This window comes from Cyprinodon tularosa, unplaced genomic scaffold (assembly GCF_016077235.1).
Source record: "Cyprinodon tularosa strain WSP-4 unplaced genomic scaffold, ASM1607723v1 ctg224, whole genome shotgun sequence".
NCBI lineage: Eukaryota > Metazoa > Chordata > Actinopteri > Cyprinodontiformes > Cyprinodontidae > Cyprinodon > Cyprinodon tularosa.
In genome coordinates, this window is record NW_024038835.1 from 115,334 (window position 1) to 132,221 (window position 16,888).

The window sequence follows — 16,888 nt, forward strand, 5'->3', positions numbered from 1 at the left end:
ATTTGCTAAGGAGCTGGTTTATGTTTTTGAACCTATGTTGCCAGAGGGTTACTGTCCCTCAAACAAGGTGCCTGGTTGGTCACAATGTGCATTTTTTATTTAATTTGTTCGCAGCAGACCATGATTGGAATCAAGAGGCTCTTGTTTCAGCATGTTGGTTCTGTTCAGGAGGCCTGCTCAGTTTACTCTCCCCCACTTGTCCCCTCAAAACCTGAGCCCATGCAGTTGGGTAGAACGAGGATTTTTCTAAAGAATGTTAATGTAGGAAATTGATTAATCTTTGTTTCTACTGTGGAGAAAAGGTCATAGTCATTGGGTGTCAGGGGAGATATTTGCTAAGTCATAGTCATTATTTGACCTACTCACATTTCTTCTCCCTCACTCCCAATCTTGTTGTTTTGTCTGTCTCATACCAGGTCCCATTACTCACTGATTCAAGAGCTGACACTGAGTTAATTGATGGTTCAGGGTGATATATCTGTAGCTGCAGCTTAGTATTTAGTATAAGTGTGTATCCGTAACCCCCCAAAATAAACTCCTGTGGTATGTATGCATGGGCATGCTTGTGGATAAAGGATTTCTTAAGCTTCTTCAGAAGAAAAATATGCTCGATAACAGGTGTGGGAGGCCCCAGACTGGCCCTACAAGGCATAGGACTGATAAAAAGGCAACGTGAGCCGCAGATATCCAAAGGCACCCTGGATCACAACAAGGGCAGACAGGAATGGCCACACCCACCAGAGAAGGGTAGATGAGGCATCCAAACACCTTAAATCACTTCCTCCACAATCTGCTTCATTCATTGCTCACCAGTGACATCTGCTGCAGCACAGACATTATGACAGCCCTTACATTTCAAATAATCAGAAAGCAGCAATATGTGCAACATTTTTAAAAGAAATATTTTGTTATAGATCTGTTCCACTACTTTTAAGTTATTATTGTATATTATTAGTGTATACCAAAGTAATCCTAATAAGTTGTCTGTCTGTGGAAATTGTTTTAGTTTCATGGACTGATTTTTGCAAAGATGTGTTGCATGCATTCTATCAGTGACTTATTCCCTAAAAAACTTTCTACATTTTCTTTTTCTGCGACTCCTGTTTGAGATCCTTTATAGTTTGCTGCCCACAGAAGTTCATCCATTCACCAGCATTTATTCTGTTTCTCCTGTCTGACATTGTGGCATTGCTGATCAAACAACTAAAGTATTTGGGTATATTTTTATTAAATAAAATGACTTTTTCACAGTGTCGGGTTTAAGGCTGTTTCTTAGTCAGCTAATTTAGAGGACCACCTTTCTTTTGCTGGCCCGAATCTTCTCAGATAATTCTGTTATGAGACTCTCAGATGCTATCTCTGCTGATGTGCAAAAAAGTTACCTTCAACAACCCACAAAGCAACATTGCATTTTTTTTTTTTTTATCCTACACATGAAATGAAGCAGTGATGTGTTAACAGTCATAGACATACATAGGACTAAGCATATTGATAATATTGATATTATCACCAATTATATTCTCATGGCCTCGGATAATGGATTTGTACACTGTAAAAACGAAAGTTAGTTCAACTCAAAATTTCAAGGCAACCGGCTGCACAGAATTTTTGAGTTGAAGGCATCAACTTAATTTTTTAAGTTTTGTAGAACTACACTTATTAAGTTGTGTCAGCTAAGTTTTTCAAGTTCTGCCAACTAAGTTTTTTTAATTCAAGTTACTGGAACTTTCAAGTCTGTAAAAACTTATTATTTTAAGTTCAGATTTTCTGTAAAACGTTATTTTAAATTCAGATTACCATCCCCTGTAATAACTTACATTTTTGAGTTTAGTCCCCCACCATTAAATCATCCACTGACTGTAAACCATCCATCCATTTTCTTACACACTTGTCCCAAGTGGGGCAGGGTACACCATGGACAGGTCACCAGACACACAGGACTAACAACCATTCATGCACACACTCAACAATTTAGAGAAGCCAATCAACCTAACAGTCATGTTTTTGGACAAGGCCGGAGTACCCAGATAGAACCCACACATGCTCAGGGAGAACATGCAAACTCTATGCAGAAAACCCTAACCCCAGGCCAGGAATCAAACCCAGAACCTTCTTGCTGCAAGGCAGCAGTGCTACCCACTGCGCCACCGAGCAGCCCTGACAGCAATCCCGTTAAATTTTGCATGTTTATTTGAACCACTTTGGCAAAAACAGGTTTACAATTTCATAATGTAAACAAGTAATCTTATGCTTAAAGCAAATCAGGTTTCAGCATATATTTTTTTACTTTTCAACTCCTGTTAAAACCTTACAAATAATGCAATATTGCCAGAGATGACAGGAAACTAGTGCCTTAGTCTTCTCTTGGACGAGTCCTCAGGGAAAGTTACCGCCAGCAGAATGACCAGATGGCTGAACCAAACTTTAGAAGGGAGCTCCTGGGAAAATCCATGGAAACCCTGTAGCAGCCGGTTGCCATGACAAATTTGAAATGAGCATGCGCAGATAAGTTGACCTCGCTCGGACTGGGTGTCAACTACAACTTCTAAGTAAACTCAACTTAATTTATTGAATAAGATGAACTTTTCATCAGAAACTTATGAAAGTGAGTTCAACTGGCTCACAAAAGACAGTTCAAGTTCCAACTGGCAATTTTATTGTCAGTGAATGCAAAAATCTTAGTAAGGTGAACAATTTTGAGTTGTCGTTTTTACAGTGTATCTGTACTTGTCCTGTTAGATCCGGTTAGATGTTTTATGTATTTTACTATAACATCAGCCTGTCCAGGGGCTCTAAATTCAAAATATACATACCAAAAACTATTCAAACATAATGCACCAGGGGGCATTATCACAGATCCTTTCTCCCAGCAGCTGTAAGGCTTTATAACCATGACTGTTCCCAACAACCTCAATAAGCTGTTACATTCATGCTAACGTGACTGCTCTGCCCTTGGAAGTTGGAGACAGAGTTCTTGTGAGAAATATGAGTCTCAGGAAGAAGTTAAAAAAAAACTTGGATAAATGGGAATATGCTGTTCATGTCATTGTCAAACAGCCTGATGAGAGTATACTTGTCTATTTAGTGAAGTCGGAAGATGGAGAAGGCAAAGAGAGGGTTCTGCATCATGACATGCTCCTTCCATGTGGGTTTTTCCTGTAGCAGTGAGGGAGGATGAGGAGGTTAGCGATGTGCAGGTCAGTCAGACTCAGGTGTTGGAGACACTTGATGAAGTGAGTGATTCTGATGATTTGTCTTTTGTCGAGGGCAATACAAATCCCGAGTCCCAGTTTATGATACCTGCAGTCTGTATCTCAAGTTGATAAACCTCCTGATCCTGAAACCCCTGAATTTATTTTAGAGCAGGAAGATTTATCAGAACGTGATGCAGAAGTTTATCCTACTCCACCACAGGGTAGACCACAGAGAGGAAGGTTACCACCATCTTACCTTAGTCACTTCCAAGTCGGTGGCAGAGCATTTTATACACATCACAGTGTAGATCCCTGCACACAGAAGAAAATGTTCCTTTGTTTCTTTTCATCTTTACAACAGAAACTTGCATGGGTTGTTCATGCTGTAGCAAGTGACTGGGACGTCACAGTCTAAGTGGGGGAGGATGTAACCCAGAGACAACTAGAGCCTTTTTTTTTCTGCATTCGGGGTGCATTGCTCTTTGAGGGCTGTTGCAGCTGTTTGCAACAGTAAGCAATCTACACGATTTCCACATGGGGTGGAAATTGCGTCTGCGTTTCTCCAGTTCACTTCTGTGACATTTCATTGCTATGTTGAGCATTAAAATGTAATGTGTCATGTTATTAATGTTAATAAGGCTGAGTTTAATCGCTGAATTAGAGTTATATGTTTTGTAAAGATATGTAAGTGTCTGTTACATGTGGTAAAGGTAACTGAATATTATCTCCAGCCACGTTGTGAAGCAGAGTGGAATTTCATTCTGTAATGTTGTTTTCTTTCTGCTGTCCTGTAGTCATATAAAGTTATTAATCCAACAGTACGCTTGCTTTTCCACACCTGTTTAGGTGTCTGAGTCTATCAGCAGGTTAACCACTTTCTACATGGCGGACGCTCTGACTCATTCGCAGCATAAAAAACCCTGTCCAATGAGCCATCTACATATCACTGATTCTTGGGAATTTGGATAAAACAGGTTATAATTTTGAAAATAAAAAGTTAGTTAAATTACAAAATCTGAAGGTATATTGTTATAGACCACGGTCTTGGCTGTTCAGCAATGTACCGGTGCAACCTCCTTGCTTTGTATTTTTTATTATAAAATAGGCGTTTTTCCATTTATTACTTTGTTTTTGTCATCACCATCAGAGACAATAAAAAGCAAATCATTTTGTATTTATTTGGTCTAATATGTATTTAGAGTTTTTAAATCATTATCTGGCATTGTTAGTACACATATATGCTGTTAAATGTTAAATATTTACTTTTGTTAATTTTCTATACTGTTTCAAAAGTAGTCCTTTAAAAGATCTAACATCATACAATGTTTACTTTAAGCTTAAATAGAAAGTCATGTTTTTTTTATTCAACAAACATATGTTTGTATTACACTGCAAAAAATGGAAATCTAAATAAGTCATTTTTGCTCAAATTTAGTGCATTTTTTCTTGAATTGAGGAAGTAAGTGTGACACTTTGCCAATGGAACGAGAGAATTTACATTTAAAATAAGAAAAAAAACTATTGTTTTGTTTTAATTCAAGCATATATTATCTAATTATCTTATTTTAGGAGTAAAAATACTAATTTCATTGGCAGGTCATCTTATTTACCTGCTCAAATTAAGGGTAAATACACTTAATACAAGATATTTTTCCCTTATTTCTAGATGTTTTTTGCAGTGTAAAAGAGACTATTACTTTAATGACAGAACAGATTTGAAAGACATATTGTAAGCATATTAATTTAAAACAAATTAAAAGCCCTCTGACGGTGGTGACTTTAGAACTGACGGTGGTGACAATGACCTCATTACAACATACAATTAAAAGTACCCCATCCCCATATCATCAAATATCAAATCATCATAGTAAAAAATAAAGTAATTACCAGTAGGAATAATGTACAAAGCATCACTGACATCATGTTAAACTGTCGTCTAGTGTCCCCGACTCCTGCTACAGCCTGTCTACTCCAAGCTGGCTCGCGCATGGCCTGATCCACTGGACTGTCTGGTGCAGTTTCTGTGTGATCTGAGCCCTTTCTCATACATTCACTTGATACTTGTTGTCTACGTTTCCAAGACTTTCTCTGACTTCTCTTTTCCCTTTCATTCAAGTCATTGATTGAATTGAGTCATTGATTTTTTTTATCTTCCTTTCCTTCACCTTCTTCTTCCATCTTTGCCTTTTCACTCTGAGGTATTCCTCCTTTAACTCTGCATCACAATATATTTTTCTCTCTATGCTTCTTTTGATATACCCTGTTTCTTCTCCTTCTCTCCTCCACAAATAGCTGGTGCCTAGCCATAACTTTCTAAAATACATAAAGTTAAAGTTGAGTGTAATGGCTATGAAATAGGGGGTTATTACAGTAAATGTTAGATTTGGTAAAATTTTGCCATGCCATTTTTATTAGGCTTTAGTCATAGGAGATGCACAGCTTACAAGGGATATTGTATACTATGTGCTATGTAGGTAGGTAGCAGGTGCTCTATGTCCATCCCAAATGATGTAAGCCAAATGAACATGGCATAATAGTGAATTGAGAGAGAGGGAAGGCACACTTCATCCCCTACATACATAAACATAAATAAAAATATAAAAGAGGTTAATGAAACATTACAGATTAACAATTATAATACAGCCTCGGTTGAGGACCATTTGTAGGGTTTTTTCCACCTCCGTCAGACAGAAAACCTGACAGTGGTGACAAAAAACTACTCTAGTTTTTCACATTAGCCATCTTGTTTCCCCTCTGTTGCTAGCTCCTTTAGACCTCTTCTGAAAAAGTAAACATTTATGTCATAATCTAATCTAATATTTTTTATACAAAAGAGACGGTGTTGACATGTTAGGGTTGTGACATTAGCAGTGTCGAAAGATATGAACAAATTAAAGAGAAAATAGAAAACTTACAGGAGCTTGAATGAACTTGATGCATGCAGTAGAACTAAAGATTTGAAAATGGGGTCATCAGGAACGTAGTTGACGTTTTAGTTGCATGATTCTATTGCTTTTAATAAATATCTGACGGTGGTGACAAATATGTGGGACACATTTTGAGCAATCACAAAATAATAGTAAATATTATTCAAAACTCACTATTTGTAGTTTTAACTACACATTACAATACACTCTTTCATTTGGTAAACATATTACTCAATTCAATTATTACTTTTCCTGTTTTAATCAAGTTGAAATGATTATCTCCTATCCAAGGGCAACTGATTTTGTAGGCAATGGGCCAGCATATAATCATTAAATTAATTTCAGAAAAAAATAAACCTTTAAAAAAACCTTACATATGTGCAAAGGACTCCCTGATTATAACCTTGATTATTTTTATTTATGAAAATGATATTTATTTCCAACAGAATTAGCACTTTTCTTTGTGGGACATGTTTTTGCCAAAGTTTCAAGAATCAGTGATATACGTATAATGTCTATGGTAATTAGCAAGACGGGTAGCTTCACAGATCGAACTTCTCTCATGGCAAAAAAACTAACTTTACGTGGCGATTTTCTCATAATGGAATATTTTTATAATGAATATGCTGGATTACATTTTATCTGCGGACCCTTAGGGACAAATGGATTATAAAAAATCTAATTAATCTTTCTTGGATTGCTGCACTATTCCTGCCTGCTCTGACTTCCAGTGACCTGGATCTGGTTCCTGCTACTTCTCCGGGGCTGGAGCATCAGGGACACTGTCTTGGATGCGTCAGGTAGTCAGCTCATCGGCTGGATCGAACCCCTTTCTTGGGAGATGGACTCAACTGTGAAACCAGGTAAGTGACTCACTGAGGTTATCATCTTCTGTCAGATGATCATGCAAGGCTGTAAGTTTGATTTCAACTTTGGTAAGGATGCTATTGGTCTTCAGTTTCATTGGTCCTATGCAAAAAATAAGTATGCTCTTTTTTATGCTTAAAGGGGAACATCGTTTTTTTTTTTACATTGGCCCCTTGATTTTACGTTATTACATCATGTTCTACTCCCCTATATTAGTTTTGTGTCATTTCGAGCTGTTCCGGAGATATTCGGTTTTGTAATCCAAGTAACGTCTTCCTATGGGCAACGAGTTGAAGGCACAAACTAAACTGTTCATAATTTATTCTTTATGGTACGCCAGCATTCATAACATGTTGGCAAATCACTGTCCCCCAGACATCCGCGGTTATATTTTTTATATTTATATTTTTTTACAACAAAGCGGAGTGTGTATGACCTCATCCACGCGCCAGGACTGGAGTTGTGACAGGCAGCCCGGGCCACAGGCGGCTACGCTCTACCCCTTCTATTCATTCGGCTAGCTAATCTGAATCGTTCAATTCCATTTCGAGAGCAAGATCATCTGTGGTAGTAGCACTAGACATCTTCCAGGCATGTGAGTAAAACTAGCAGCAGTTCAGCGGACAGGATGAATGAATGGTAGCCAGCACACGCGGATTATGTCATACACACTCCGCTTTGTTTTCAAAAAATATGAATATAAAAATTATAACTGCGGATGTCTGGGGGACAGTGATTTGCCTACTTGTTATGAATGCTGCCGTACCATAAAGAATAAATTATGAACAGTTTAGTTTTTGCCTTGAACGTGTTGCCCATAGGAAAACGTTACACAACCGAATATCTTCGGAACAGCTCCAAATGACACAAAACTAATATGGGTAAGTAGAACTTGATGTAATAACATAAAATCGAGGGGCTAATGTAAAAAAAAAAAAAAAAAACGGTGTTCCCACATTTTGTTTAATCTCAGAATTCTGACTTTTCTCAAAATTCTGACTTTAAATCTAAGAATTCTGACTTTATGTCAGGTTTCTGTTTCTGTTATGTTTTTCCTTTTGAGTATCCAGTTTTGCTTTGCTCCTTCTTTTCTACTTTTAGTGGGTTAATTCTTAGTTTATTGTGTTGTTTTTTTTCTCAGTTACTGTCTTAGTCTTGGTTCCTTTATGTTTTCTCCCAGTGTTCAGTTTTGCTTTACTCCTTGTTTTCTAGTTTTTAGTAGTTTCATTTTTATTTTGTTGTGTTCTCTGATTAATTCTTAGTTACTGTTTCAGTTTTGGCTCTGTTATGTTTTTCTTTTGAGTATTCAGTTTTACTTTGCTCAATGTTTTATAGTGTAAGTGGTTTCATTCTTATTTTGATGTGTTTTCTGGTTATTTTCAGGTTCTTATTTGTTGCCCTCTGCTACCCTCTTCTGTTGTCCTTTTTCCTTAGCTCCTTTTCTGCTCTGCTCGATGCACACCTGGTCCCAATCTGGTCGTTAGTCCTCTCTTTGTTTAGGTCTCCTTTAAATACCCTCCCTGTTTAGTTCTTCAGTGCTGGGTCCTCGTCAAACCTCTTCAGTCTCCCTCCACTTCGTCTCTCTGAGCCTTTCTCGTTGAGTTTGATTCCCTGATGTCTCCATGGTTTTCTGGTTTGTTTTCTTCTTATTTTTTCATGTTTTGAATTTTTTGATTTTTGGACTCCTGGTTTCATGTTTGTTTTTTTGTCTGCCTCAGTCTGCCTCTGCCAAGCTCTCTGTACTCCTCCTGCCTGCACTCAGCTCAATCTCTGCTAGCCCTCAGCCCTCTGTCTGCCACCTCGCCTCTGGACCCTCAAGGTACCCCCCTCAGCAGATCCGCTCCACCCCTGAACAGTGGAGAACTCTCTTGTGACCAGCCTGCCAGAACCCAGGACCTGAGTCTATATAATACATTTTTGTGAATAAACCTTTGAAGTTCTTCCCTGTCTCATGAGTGATCTCTGCATATGGGTTAGGCACCTTAACCCATCATGACAGAACACTCTGGCCAACAAACTAGCCCTGCGGAGTCGCTCAGGAGAATGTTGGATCAACAGCCAGTCCACATTCAGAGCCATGATTCCGCCCCCCCGTGAGTTAAACATCCGTCAAGCTGAAACCAACCGCACCCTGCAGGAAATTACCCAGTGTTTCCAGAGCGCCACACCTGAGACTGAGACCGTTCAACTTCCGGTTCAGGGAGCCAATCCACCACTCAGGTCAGAACTCAGCCCGTCATTTCCTGAATTCAGCCCATCTCTCCCTGAAAGATTTGCAGGAGACCCAAGTAAGTGCAGAGGATTTTTGTTCCAGTGTCAAATTATTTTTAATTTTTCACCTCAGTGTTATTCTGAAGATAAGGAGAGGATTTCTTTCATTTTGTCCCTATTATCCGGAAAGGCCCTGGAATGGGCGGAAGCCCAATTCCCTTCTGAAATCAGTTTTGGTTGTACTTTTGAGGAATTCATTAAGGAATTTAAACAAACATTCAATCAATACCCTGACATGTCCACTGAATCCCGTGGACTGCTGGAATTAAAGCAAGGTAACAGAACAGTGGCTGATTTCTCTATAGACTTCCGGGTTAAGGCGGCTGCTTCCGGTTGGAACAAATCGGCGCTTAAAAGCGCTTATTTTCACTCTCTTGATAAGTCTATTAAGGACGAGTTGGCCACTCTCGATGAACCTAGAACTTTGGAGGAACTAATAAATCTTACTATCCGCCTAGATAATAGGCTGCGAGCCAGATCCAAAGCGGTTCAGCTTCCGGTTCAGGACTCCAGTTCCCATCATCACCAGGTTAGTTCATCCCGTTTTTGTAAACACATTTTCGATCGACAGTTAGCACCATCCACCAAGAAACTCAAATTAGGCCCACTAGTCACACCCCAAGCAGTCAGAGCTCCCCACATCCATGAGTCAGACCTCTGGAGTTTCTTTTATGGGGAGAAGGAAGATCTCTTCCCTTTCCTGCCACCTCATTCAGCTCCCCGCCAGCCAGATCAAGCTTCAGCACCCGTTAGCAATCCAGCGTCCTTAGCTTCAGAGGCCAGTTTCTGGGGGCGTCTGGAATCCGCCCTTGAGGGGGGGGCTCTGTTGGGATCCGGAGGCTTGCCCACCAGAGGGCGCCAAGGATCCCTTCCTGAGGGCTTGTGCTCACCTGCAACACCTGTTTTCCATCTGCTCATCAAGAGGTCCCTACTTAAGGAGGCGGAGAGCTACACTCCAGCGCCAGAGTGTTTGCCAGTTATGGTTAGCAAAGCCTGAGCCAATCAGCCTGTCTGTATCTTCTGACTTTTGTGAACAAGCCTGATCCTGTTTCTCTCTGTCTCACAGATTGATCTCAGCCGGTAAATCTGAGAACCTGGAGAGTTGTCGCTGCCAGGATTCTGTCTGCCTGCTTTCAGTGATTCTTTGAAGGGTAGTCTCTGTCTGGAAGCTGCCTGTCAGCCCTCAGAGAGAACCCAACCTGGAATCTGCCTGCCTGGACTCAGTCTGCCTCTGCCAAGCTCTCTGTACTCCTCCTGCCTGCACTCAGCTCAATCTCTGCTAGCCCTCAGCCCTCTGCCTGCCAACTCGCCTCTGGACCCTCAAGGTACCCCCCTCAGCAGATCCGCTCCACCCCTGAACAGTGGAGAACTCTCTTGTGACCAGCCTGCCAGAACCCAGGACCTGAGTCTATATAATACATTTTTGTGAATAAACCTTTGAAGTTTTTCCCTTTCTCATGAGTGATATCTGCATATGGGCTAGGCACCTTAAAGCTGCAGTCTGTAACATTGAGAAGAGAGCAGACTTCGACTGAAAATTTGAAGAAAAACAGGTTTCACGCCACTCCCCCACCCTCTCGACTTCACTCATGCCCCACCTCCAAGCTCCACCCCTCTCACAGCATCTGTGCGGCTACCACATGTGACCAGAAGGCATGGAGTGTGAACTGGTAAGAGCGATAACACTCACCTCCAAGCAGATAGATATAAGATGCTGGTTATACCGAAGTTTGCCGTGTAAGCAGTTGTCGGCAGGGGCAGTAAGGGCAGTTTCTCTTTCGCTGGTGGCTGTCGCTCCGCCATGACTTCCACGCGCGTCCTCCTGACGGGATTCAGCATGTGTGAGCTGTGATTGACACTCCATCAGACGCTCCTCTGGCTGTGATTGGTTGTTTTGACTCGTCCCGAATTATTCTTTCCAGATTGAAATACAGGCAGTATGCGAGACCAATTGAAGCTGTTTTTTTTCACAGGTTACATATCACATGTACTGCTGTCTGGGCATAGGGACAGTTTTAGCCAATATGACAAAAAAGTGATTTTTTTAAAAATTACAGACTTCAGCTTTAACCCATCATGACACAACTAGTAAAGGTCCGGAGACATTTTTGATGATCTGTTACTTTAAACAGAATTTAACACTGAAATAAAATGAGGTGTTTATGCAATCATGTTATACATTGAATTTTTAAATAGAACATATATTTTTAAAAAATGTTTGAAGAAGAGAACAACAATCTTTCAGTTTGATATATAAGCATTTTCCTGACACACATATTTTATAAGACACCTGAACTGAGAGTTTGTTATTTTTCTTTTTTTTTTTCTGTCTAATGAGGGAAGTGGGATTTAGGCTGCCCTGCAAGGCTTTAAACCTGGGTTTGAATGGAGAAAAAGCACATATCAAGGTGCTCATTTTGAGGCTGGATCCATATTTATTTTTGATTCTGTTTATGGTGGAGAATCCTGCTTCACAGCAGCAGGTTGAGCCAAAACCATTGAAATGTTCAGGCTCCGCTCCGCTCCGGTCCGGCCAGGTCAAGATCAACTATTGCAATCGCACCAAACAGGAAAAAGAACGGCGAGAAGATCCGGTTTGTCAAATTAAAATATAGTAACAACAGATCAGTAACTACAAATTAGAGCAAAAAGGCAGTTTTGTCTGATCCTGGTTATTCCTGTTACAAAAATCCACAACAAAAAGAAAATACTTGGGGAGTAACGGCGCATATGCTGGATGCTGATGGGGATTATTTAAATGCGTCATATTATATTAAGCGTTCATTTCTGCATGTTTTGCTCCTAAGAATTTAATAATATCGCACATGCTCTCCTCAAACTCCGAGGGTAAGTCGGAGCGCAGCAGGACGGGATGAACCGTGGAGGATGTAGGCTTTGCTTTGCGCACGAGGTCTGGAGCGCAGCGGGTGGAGACGGGGGATATGGGATTAGCCAACAGGTGGGTCTGCATTAAGCCAAGAGTAACACGTAACGTTTGTTTTAAAAATGTAGGTAATAGAAAGTACAGATACTTGTGTGAAAATGTAATGAGAAGAAGTCAGAAGTAGGAAGAAAAAAAATTATGGAGTAAAGTATAGATACCAAAAGTGTACTTACAGTAACAAAGTATTTGTACTTCGTTACTTTAGACCTCTGAGATATATATATATATATATATGCACATGCACGCACGGGCGTAACTTTCTGAAGAACTGCTGTGGACATGTCCCCACCAATGATTTCAATACATAGACTTTGGCTCTCAACAACAGCTCTAAATTTGATCTTGCTGCTTGCTGCTTTTGAAGGGGGATTATCACTGAAGTAGCTGAAAGGGAAAACATCCATCAATCCACATTTTTCTAGATGGATTGTTGAATGAAACTGATATTGTTTCCATACTAGGAAGGCATGATGTAATGCTGTTTGTATTAGAATCGGCTGTTGTTCGTCCTTTTTTATATATATATACATTAATGTCTAACTACCTATAAATATAAATATCAATGTATTTTGGTTGAGTTCATTTTTGGAAAAAGCAAACCCTATTGAAAGCGTATGTGTGAAGTAACTGTAGGTCCATCAGCCGACACCCTAAGTGCCCCCACCAACTTTCATTACAAAGTTACGCCCTTAATAAGGGCGACTATAGATTTATATATCTATATATAAGGGCCCCTTATATATAGATATATAAATCTATAGTCACCAGTAACCATTTTACTTATTTTACAGTGAGTATGTCGCTCAAAAACCTATCTGCTGGAGCGATCTCTTTAATCAAGAACAAAACCTGTAAAATTACTCACCCCCACCATTCTTGTAGCAAAGATAAGGAAATCTCCACACATTGCCAAGTCCAATAATAGCACCTGCCACACTCAAGATGAACTCTTTCTTGGTTCCCCACTTGCTGCGCTCCTTAGCACCTTGTGAAGTTGTCTTTCCTTGGTTATGGCACATTATCGAAGAACAGTCTGCCATCCTGCTAAGTGTGAAATGATCTGGTGAGAGTCTTTTGGATTGACTGACTGTGGGAGGTGATATTGTTGCCTTTATTACCTAAATGGTTACCTAATTTTCAGGCTGGATCTTGTATAAGTCATTAGATGGAGCTCCCAACTGTTTCCCGAAAAAGGAAATGTCAACTAAAATTTGAGCAGTCTGAGTATGTAATGCAAGCTGCAGATGCCTGAGGTTGTCTGCATCTTCAAGTTTCCCTTGTGCTGAATCTTCACCTCAGGATTGTAGACATGTTCTCTTTATCAGAGTGGCTCTTGAGATGTATTGTTATTATTACTGTTTGTCCTCAGAGAAGGACAAAGACTCCTAATTAAATTCTTCATTTTTATCTTCATTCCACCTTTTTTTTTTTTTTGCCATTTTTCAATTTCTTTCCTCTTAATAAATGATTTTCCTTCCCATTTCCCTAAAGGAATTGTAATTGTTATTTGTCTACTTTTCATTCCACCTAACTTTCCATTAATTAGCACTTTGTAGGCACCCAGTTTCTCTAACAATGGCCCTTTTTGGGTTACCCTCCATGCATTGGGTGTCAGTTCAGTGGCAGTTCCAGAACATTTTCATAGGGTTGACCAGGCAGCACAATAATGTGCATGTGGCCCAAAAAAAAATAGGGATCAAATTCGGTTCAGAGTCAAGCTATTGGGATCAGGCATCAGGTTCAATTTGCATATTTTCTTAGCCAAAACAAGGATTTGTTGGGCTACTGTAATTTTGAATTGAAAAACGTCCTGAATGGGAAGTCTTCAAACTTGAAAAACAAAGTCCAAAGTTTGTTTTGTTTTTGTTTTGTTTTTTGGAATGATTATGACCTGGATGTCTAAGAATCTTCACCAGCTTATCAGGGAAATGAATGCCCACAATGTCTATATTCTCCAAAAGAGAATAACAGAACAGACCTTGTTAAAGCTATGCATATATTTATGCATCTATGCTCTTCAAATAACTTTCTGGTTCGACGCAACATTTACATTAAATGGGTTGAGAGGTTGTTCTTTACCAGTAAATACATAAAAGATTCCCAGATGACTGCCGATACAAACTCTCCCCTATAAAACCTAAAACTAATTCTTATAAGAGAGTAAAATCTGTATTAGTCTTCATTAAATGTAGCATATTGTTGTACATAATCGATTGCTTTATTTTTGGTGTCAGCTTTTGGTCAATATGCTAACCTTAAAAGGTCAAAGTGGGAAAATGTAGTAGTAGTAGACAAATTAGCAATTAGAGGAGGCAATAACAATTACAATTCCTTTAGGGAAAGGAAAATCATTTATTAAGAGGAAAGAAATTGAAAAATGGCAACAACAAAAAAAGGTGGAATGAAGATAAAAATGAAGAAGGTTATATAAAGTACAAAAGTCAGTATTAAATAGAAATATTAATGAGAGAAACCGAAGGGAAGAAATAATAATGATCAGATTAAGAGTAGGTCATACTTATTTAAATGACAATTTATACTTAATAGGGAGGAAAAATAATGATAAATGTGAAGGATGTGTAGAGATAGAAAATATAGAACACGTATTGATGAACTGTAAAACATCTGGACCTGAAAGGAAGAAATTGAAAAGAGGACAGGCCAAGAATGGAGTCTTAAAGGATTATTGGGAAATAAAGGAAATATAAAAGATATTTATAGATTAAGGAAAGCATTATTTATTTATGTTCAGAATACAAAATAAAAAAATAGAATTTAATAGATGTAAAACAATGTTGCTACACACTCATGAACAGTAGGTGGCGGTATGCCCGCCCCTTCCCTAGACCCCGGTGGGATCGAAAACATTTTGAATGGAAATCAGTGGGGAGAAATTAATAAACTTCTGGTCCCAGTCGCTCTCTGTCACTGATTCCAGATATGCTGGTTGTGTATTCAAATAGTTTTTTGTTTTTTTTAGTTCCTCTTTGGTCAAAATCTGGTCAAAACCCATCAATGAGATCGCACCAAACAGGAAGTTAATTGCACAAATGATCCGGTAGATTTCCAAATAAAACACATCCGATCTTAACCCATGATCCTTTTTTTAACTAGTTTAATTAGTTTCTCCCGTATGCCACGACGTAATGCATTGATCTGAAAATCAACCTCAGACGCAACGCACGCAGTGGCGAGGGTTTGATCCGTCAGATGGAGTTAAATCACAAAGAATTCAATGTTGAATCGGGGCGGCAGCTAAATGCTAGGCGATGGGTAGCAGCCAAAACGTTGCAATTTCACATAATCCTGACAAGATCCAAAAAACCGTAGCAAAAAACTAGCAAGCGGGTGATTATGTATGCTCTCTGTCATTGATTCCAGATATGCTGGTTGTGTATTTAAATTGTTTTTTTGTTTTTTTTTTAGTTCCTCTTTGGTCAAAATCTGGTCAAAACCCATCAATGAGATCGCACCAAACAGGAAGTTAAATGCACAAAGGATCCGGTAGATTTCCAAATAAAACACATCCGATCTTAACCCATGATCCTTTTTTTTAACTAGTTTAATTAGTTTCTCCCGTATGCCACGACGTAATGCATTGATCTGAAAATCAACCTCAGACGCAACGCACGCAGTGGCGAGGGTTTGATCCGTCAGATGGAGTTAAATCACAAAGGATTCAATGTTGAATCGGGGTGGCAGCTAAATGCTAGGCGATGGGTAGCAGCCAAAACGTTGCAATTTCACATAATCCTGACGAGATCCGAAAAACGTAGCAAAAACTAGCAAGCGGGTGATTATGTATGTTCACTAAGTAAATATTATGTAAATAAACCCTACACTTCTCGCTATAAATGTAATCAAAACCCATTTAAATGCAGAAACTGATTGAAATTATTGATTTTCCCACTAAAAGTTAGAGAAATCTCAGCCATGTTTATACCAAAATGTTACAGTTTCACATTATCTTGAAAAATCTTTGCAAGAAACGAACAAGCAAGTGAATATGTACATTCCCTGAGTAAATATTCTGGCAACAAACTATACATTTCTCACTAGAAATGTAATCAAAACTCATTTTAATGCAAAAACAAACTCAAGTTATTAATCTTTACACAAAAAAATGAGCGAATGTCGGCCATCTATATATATTTATTTTCTTCTCCCAGCTGGAATCTTGAAAGTCACGTGACTAGGACGTAAAACATAGAAAGCGTATAGGCAGAAGAAACGTAACAGTACCACAAAAAAATGGCCATTAATGTACCTCCACTACGTTTTGCAGTGTGGACCAACGTAGTGGGGGTACATTTTCCCATGAGACTGGGTTGTTGGCTCAGGCTTGCTAACCGTTACTGGCAAACACTCTGGCACTGGAGTGAAGCCCTCCGCCTCCTTAAGTACGGATCTCCTGATGAGCAGATGAGAGACAGGTGGTGCGGTAGGCTCATGCTCCAGGAGATCTTGTGCGCCCTCTGGTGGAGAAAGTGGACAAACCTCCAGATCCTAACACTAGGAAACACAAAGAATATTTGGTAACATCTACTCTCTATTCAGTACAGATAGCCCTCAGTCTGGGATAAGACTTGTAATCTTCATGATGAAAGGCAGCAGTGTTACAAAATAAACCCCCACGCCTTTTAGACATACCTAACAGGACTGTACAATTAGTCTGACTCAAAATT

The 16,888-nt window shown here is 39.3% G+C and overlaps 1 protein-coding gene across 1 annotated transcript in view; it reads right to left on the minus strand.

Annotated features, from left to right (window-relative positions):
* The window catches only part of LOC119784388 (sodium- and chloride-dependent GABA transporter 2-like), a 42,178-nt gene extending 28,956 nt beyond the window's left edge, over positions 1-13,222 (minus strand). Inside the window, exon 1 of the mRNA XM_038286416.1 lies at positions 13,069-13,222. Within this exon, the coding sequence (XP_038142344.1) occupies positions 13,069-13,222 (154 nt within the window). The remainder of the gene's footprint in view (positions 1-13,068) is intronic.
* Positions 13,223-16,888: the final 3,666 nt, after the last annotated feature.